Source organism: Aptenodytes forsteri, unplaced genomic scaffold (assembly GCF_000699145.1).
Source record: "Aptenodytes forsteri isolate BGI_AS27 unplaced genomic scaffold, ASM69914v1 Scaffold270, whole genome shotgun sequence".
Classification (NCBI taxonomy): Eukaryota; Metazoa; Chordata; class Aves; order Sphenisciformes; family Spheniscidae; genus Aptenodytes; species Aptenodytes forsteri.
The window spans coordinates 633142-639141 of NW_008794631.1; the positions used below are offsets into that span (position 1 = coordinate 633142).

Below are 6000 nucleotides of genomic sequence, written 5' to 3' on the forward strand. Positions count from 1 at the left end.
AGCTCTTTTCCTGGAGGAGGAAAGATTTGCATCCAACCATTTGGGTGAATTGCCATTGAAATGCAGAGCTTCTCGGGAGGGGTGCAGCTGGCCTAATACTTTTTTTCGTAAGTCTGCCACTTATGGGGAGAGCAATGCAGACACCCAAACATCGGTGTCTAGTGCTATTTAAGATGCTTTACAGTATCTTTCCCACTTCCAGCTGCCTCTCCAGAAGTGCACAATCTCTCAGGCATCCTGTGTTGTATCTGCCAGCCCTGCTGCAGGTGTCTTGGATACTCTGGGATGTCAAAAATGGCACTTGGTGCCTATGTTTAGGACCTGAATCAGTCCCAACGTGGTATAGCTGTGAGACGCTCACTCTTCCAGAAGAGTGAGAACAGTTCCCTTTGCAATTTGTAGGGAAAGTTAAAAGTAGATCGACTGTTGACAAGTCAGGTTGGCTGGTTTACAAGAGACTACTATGTTCAACAGATGGGAAGAAGCTGCCAGATCTGGATTAAAAGCCAGATCCAAACAACCCAGCACTTAAAAGTATTTGATTTTCTACAGTCTGAAGTGTGGGACTCAGGTAAGAGGCAGCAGGTCCCTGGATATAGTTTTACTTCCTAATGCCGGCACCCAAAAATGTTACAGAGATGACTTGTTATTCCATTTTTATTTTTAATGCTTCTACATTCATGGAAATATGCAATGAAGTTGGGTTTTGCACTTCATTTTTTTTGTCACTATAACGATGTTGTATTATTTCTTTTATTCCCACTACGTGTGATCAGGTGGTTCTTCAGGAAACCTCCTCTATTTAATAAAAAGGTGAGTGTTTAATGGGGTTCAAATGCTGACTGGGGGTACAGAAGTGTTGCTGGAGTCCTACTTCTTTGAAAGATACAAGCAAAGCACTGTAAGGAATGTATTATCCACAAGTGTCCTAAAAGGTACAGCTTCCCTTGGCCACTGTGCTCTGAAGTGCTGGCTGTTTCTTCTCTGGTATAAACATTCGTCAACAGCAGAAAAACTGTTTTAAAGTGCGGATGTCACCATCTCCAGGGCCTTGATCTTGGCCCAGTTAAGCCAACAGAGCATTTCCAGTGATTTTAGGGAAGAGACTAAGCCTTTCCCTAAATCTGTGCTTTGTGTCCCCCTAACTGCATTACTCCTGATTTGTAGTGATGTAGATAGCAACAGGCAGGTCCGCTGTGTTATCTCCATATGGATATGATTGAGTAGCTACTGGATAGTGAAAAGCAGCAAGTCTCCTTTTCAGATGAATTTGGGTGGGCTGTGGGGCAGTTGGGTTTGATTTAGTTTGCTTGATGCTGATATAGTTCACATCCTAAAGGATTTATTGTTCTCTCCTCCAGAAAAAGTAGTAACGAATCCTTGCCCTCTAGCACTGAACTTCAGACCACATCCTGATTTGATCTTGAGCCCAATCCTACACATAAATTTAGTTGTCAGCCGAACATAGTCTTTTTCTCCCATCTCTGATTAAAAACTTCCCGTCTTGATTTATGTCTTTGCCCCGAAATGAAACTACTTGATTTGGCTTCTGAATAATACAAAGAAGATAGAAAGCCAGCAGGAAAAACAGTGAAAAAGACAAGTCCACGAGGGGCAAAAGGGAGAAGTGAAAAAAACTATATTTAAGAGACTTTACTAAAATATAAAACTATAGGGGAAAAAAGCCCCAAAACCCCCTCTCCCAAACGTAGAACCGTAGTCATCTGAGCATTGGCCAAATCTAAATGAGCTAATTCCAAATGTGATCTCATACAAGCATGGTGTGTGAATCAGACACTGAGAACGTATTTCCCCATTAATATAGCTGCGTATTTATCTTTTAGCTTGGCCAGAAACCAGTTGTTGGACAACCCAGCCATAGTTATCTACGCTACAATTGGGAATGATGTCTGCAATGGGTAAGGTGTAAACCGCATTAACATTTATAGTATCTTAAATTTGACTTCTTTAGAGTACTGCTGCCTGCTTGGACATTTATGTCTCATTGCTTTGCGCTTCCCTGTGATGGCATTTTTCTTTGCTAGTGGTCTGTCCTTCATTCTTATTTTTCTGCTGAAACTACTGGTTGTTGCCTTACCTCTATTTGTCATAGCCACCTACCAGTCCTCATTTGGAGCTTGTCTTTCTTTCTTTTACAAGCCAGTGATAAATTGACCAATGGCATGTCTGAAGTAGAATATTTCTAACTTACCAGATGAAATGAAGTATTGAAGTATAACAACAACAGGAGGGGGAAAAAAAGAGTTTAAAAGCATGTATATCCGTCTTACCCAGTGTGTCACCTCCTGTCAGGAGGCAGAGCGTGACTGGCTTACCTTTTCTGAAGAATGACAACGTAGTCCCCTGTCGAGGTCTATTTTCACCCTACCTCTGCTGCACACTGCCTGCAGTCTTTCCTGCGCTCTCCTGACGAGGTGTTTTGTCTTTCTGGCTTTACTCGCATCATAAGCTCAGCAGGAGAATGAACTGAAGCTTTCAAAACTAATAGTTCTGGCATTATCCATTAGCAATGCTCGCAGGGATGCCAAGAGGTCACTAGTTGGATGCTTCCCTTCCTCCCGGTAAGTGGGAAGGCAGAAAACACCTTGCAACCAGGCCAATGCACAGCACATCCATACTGCAGTTTTGGTTTTGCGGGTGGTCCAAGTGTTGTTGTTAGTGCAACATTATTTTCACCATGATGAATCTTCAGGTTTTCTTCTAAGCAGAAGAAATAAATCTGAATTGTGCGGAGACTTCCAAAACACTCACTTTAATAAATGACACACACTCAGTTAAATCCCTTTCCGAAGCTTTTGAAAAATCTCACCTGCAGGACGTATAATGAAGTTGGAGCTATTATGCAGGCTGTCAGACTTTGCCATTAAAATATCCTGGGTTTGGTGTCCTAAAACTTTGCTTAACAGCATGTTCTTGGGCTGAAACTTTGCACGTCAGGTGTTGTGCTCCAGATGGGGATGGCCAAAGGCCAAACAGGGCTTTCCCTGCCACTGCAGCACCTGGGAGCCCTCAGCCGGGCAGAAGTGGGACCACAGGGGCCACCTTTTAGGTCCTTCCCTGGCACCACCATCTCCCTGGCCGCGTGCGGGCAGCATGCAGAAATAACCTCCCATGAAACCTTCACCCTTGGCATGTCGCTCTGGTGCTCGTGCTCTCTCCGCACCCCTGCCCAGAACTGCCAATCTGCCCTCAACACCACCCTCCTGTTAGGGGAAGGATGCACAAATCCTCAAAAGTAATGCCACCACCCTTCAACTGAGTGGGAACAGCAGTCACAGACCTCCTGCTACTTGCTGACAAGACTGTCCTGGGCATCTGCTTATTAAGAAGCTTATGGAGGTATCATTACAAGCATCCCCAGGATAATGAGCCCCCCACCCAAACAGCACCTTCACTGAAGTCCGTGGCTCCTGCCGCAGAGACTTTTGAGGTGTCTTCTCCCAGGCTTGGCCCAGGCTCTGTTGTGTACATATTTCAATTCTGCTGTTTCGCTGGCTTTGCTAAAAGCACCTCTTTTTCCTTTGTTTTATTCCTCATTCTGCAGGTTATTCCTTTCACTTTCCCTGTCTCTAACACTGCTTTCTATTCTTGCCTGAAGTAAAAAGAAATTTTCCACAAATTTAAACCATTTTGGCCTTGCCTCGCCCATTTGTATGTTCCAAAACAGTATTTATTACTTGAAACTCTACTGTCTTTTTATCCCAGTGTCCATTAGCTGGCAGAGACACTTTTGTCTGCTCAAATTCTCTCTACTGTCTGCTTTCTTCCAAAACATTTGCAGCATCAAAAGAGGCTATCAGGCTGTAGTGATCCCTGTGACTCCAGCAAGGAAAGATGCTGCAGCTTCTGTAGCAACATGCTGTTTCCATGCTGTTTGCATCGAGTGGGATGTACAGCGGAGAGAGATTTTTTCAGCGTCCAGTCACTGTGTGTAGCTGCCCTGGCTCTGATGTACCCACAGAGGTTACGGAGGATGCGGAGCATCCACTGATCTTGACTTCAAACCTAGGGCTTGACAAATAAAATCCTCTTCAAGGACAGCTTTAAACTGCAGTAATAGAGCCTTTCTGGCCTTATCCTGTATTTTACCTTCAAAAGAGAGCAGTATGCTGAGCACACCGGAGACACAGCTCTTAGCCAAAGCATTGTTAAAATGCCAGTATTTCACCCCATGCAAAGAGCGGGGCAATGAGTAATGTGGATGTTTGTAGAGGAGAAAGATAATGAAATTGGCAGCCTGTGTTACATGTTCCCAGTAGTCTCCACACTGTGGTGTCCAAAGAGGGGGGTTAGAAAAATAAAGACAGATGGCAATGGTATCTCTCAGCCCACTGAGGTGTAAATGTGGGACACACAGACCTGGAACAAAAAAAATTCAGACAAGAAAATAATGAGCACCAGCAGTCTCAAATGCTGTACAATTATTGCACGTATTACTTGCGTTTGGGGTAAGGCACCATTTCTCCAGCCTCTCTTTCCCAGCTTTGCAGTTATGGCATCTGCAACAAACAGAAAGGAGACAGCAGCAAAGTGGGGTGAGCAGGCAGCCACCAGGAAGGGAACTTTTACAAAGCGGCATGGGCACCAGCGAGAGCATAACACTCCCTTATTGTAAGGCGACCGTCACCAAAGTGCTGCTGCACCCCTCCGGCCCTGAAAATAGTATGTGAGCGTGCAGCACCTCTAGCCCTCGTGTCCCGGGCACACCACCCCTCTGCAGCGAGCTGGAGCTGAACTCCTGCGCTGTGGAGCCAGCTCCACGTGTACATGCATGTGGCATGTGTGAGTGTGTGCATATGGTGGTGTGCTCGCTCACCAGCTGGCCCTGTATGCCAGTGGCCCAAACCTTGGGCATGGAACAGCATGTGGCTGGAAAGCAGACGTATGGCTGAAACATTGGCTGGCGGGATATTTATTTGGCTTGAGGTCACGGGGAGGGGGAATCGCTGCCCTGCAGGATGTGGCAGGCCAGGCCCACAAACCCGGTGCAGAAGGAGGGTGGAGAGCTGTGTTTGGACTATGCCAGACCCTGTTATAAGGGACTGGAGGAGGTTCTGTGGCAGAGGAGAGCTGAAAAAGCTTTGCACAGATTGCACGAGGCTGTCTGGTCCCTCTGTGTTATATGTGTGCACAGCTAGGGTACCCGTGGTGTTAGGACATCCAGGAGCTGTGTGCACATCCAAGGATATTACTGTGTATTTGTGTATTGTAGGGGGGCAGGGAGTGCTCCCTAAAATACCCAGATCCAATGCAGCAAGAATGCTAACATTAACGTCTGCTTGCTATGCTCTGACACAATGAACCGTGGCCAGCATCAGCTTCCAGAGGTCCCAGGTGGGCAGAGGCTATCACTGGCTGCTGCCTCCCAGGGGGACCATGTGAGGGTACCACAACGGCCCCCGGTGCTCACCCAGGCACCTTGCAGTCCTTATGGCAGAGCCCCAAATGAACATGCCTACAGGATGGCTTGCTTCTCAGTCAGTTTTAATTTCATAGCCTGGCACAGAAAGGAAATGTGAAGAAATGCGCTGAAATATCTGCATGACTCCAGCGGAGAATGACAAGAGGAAGTGGAGTTATGAATGTCATATTAATTTCGGCTCACACTGACGTGTTTACTTGTGGTAGAAGCCTTACATCAGAGCAGTATTTTGAAATCAAGTGCTGCAACACCTGTAGGCGAAATGAAGTAACTTAAGGGCAAAACCACAGTCTTCTCTCAAAAGTACCTTGCTTGGGTGGCTGTCACAACGATAAGCCTGAATCTTAATGCTGTTTTTCAGTTCTCCCTAACCAGAAAGTCTCAAATCCTTCAGCAGCACATACTGCATTAAGATAAATTTCTGGGCCCAGGGAACTCGTCTAATTATTATTTTGTGTGCAAAATGCAGCCCACTGAAGAATCCCAAATCCTTGCTAGGGAATGCAGGTCTCCCACATGGGACTTAGCACCCCCATCCCCCCCCCCGCCCCCGAGCA

At 46.1% G+C, this 6000-nt stretch overlaps 1 protein-coding gene across 1 annotated transcript in view; it reads left to right on the forward strand.

The window, feature by feature from the left end:
- AOAH (acyloxyacyl hydrolase) overlaps positions 1-6000 on the forward strand; it is an 85790-nt gene that overhangs the window by 59577 nt on the left and 20213 nt on the right. Inside the window, exons 15-16 of the mRNA XM_009273467.2 lie at positions 777-813; positions 1845-1919. Coding sequence (XP_009271742.1) covers positions 777-813; positions 1845-1919 — 112 coding nt within the window. The remainder of the gene's footprint in view (positions 1-776; positions 814-1844; positions 1920-6000) is intronic.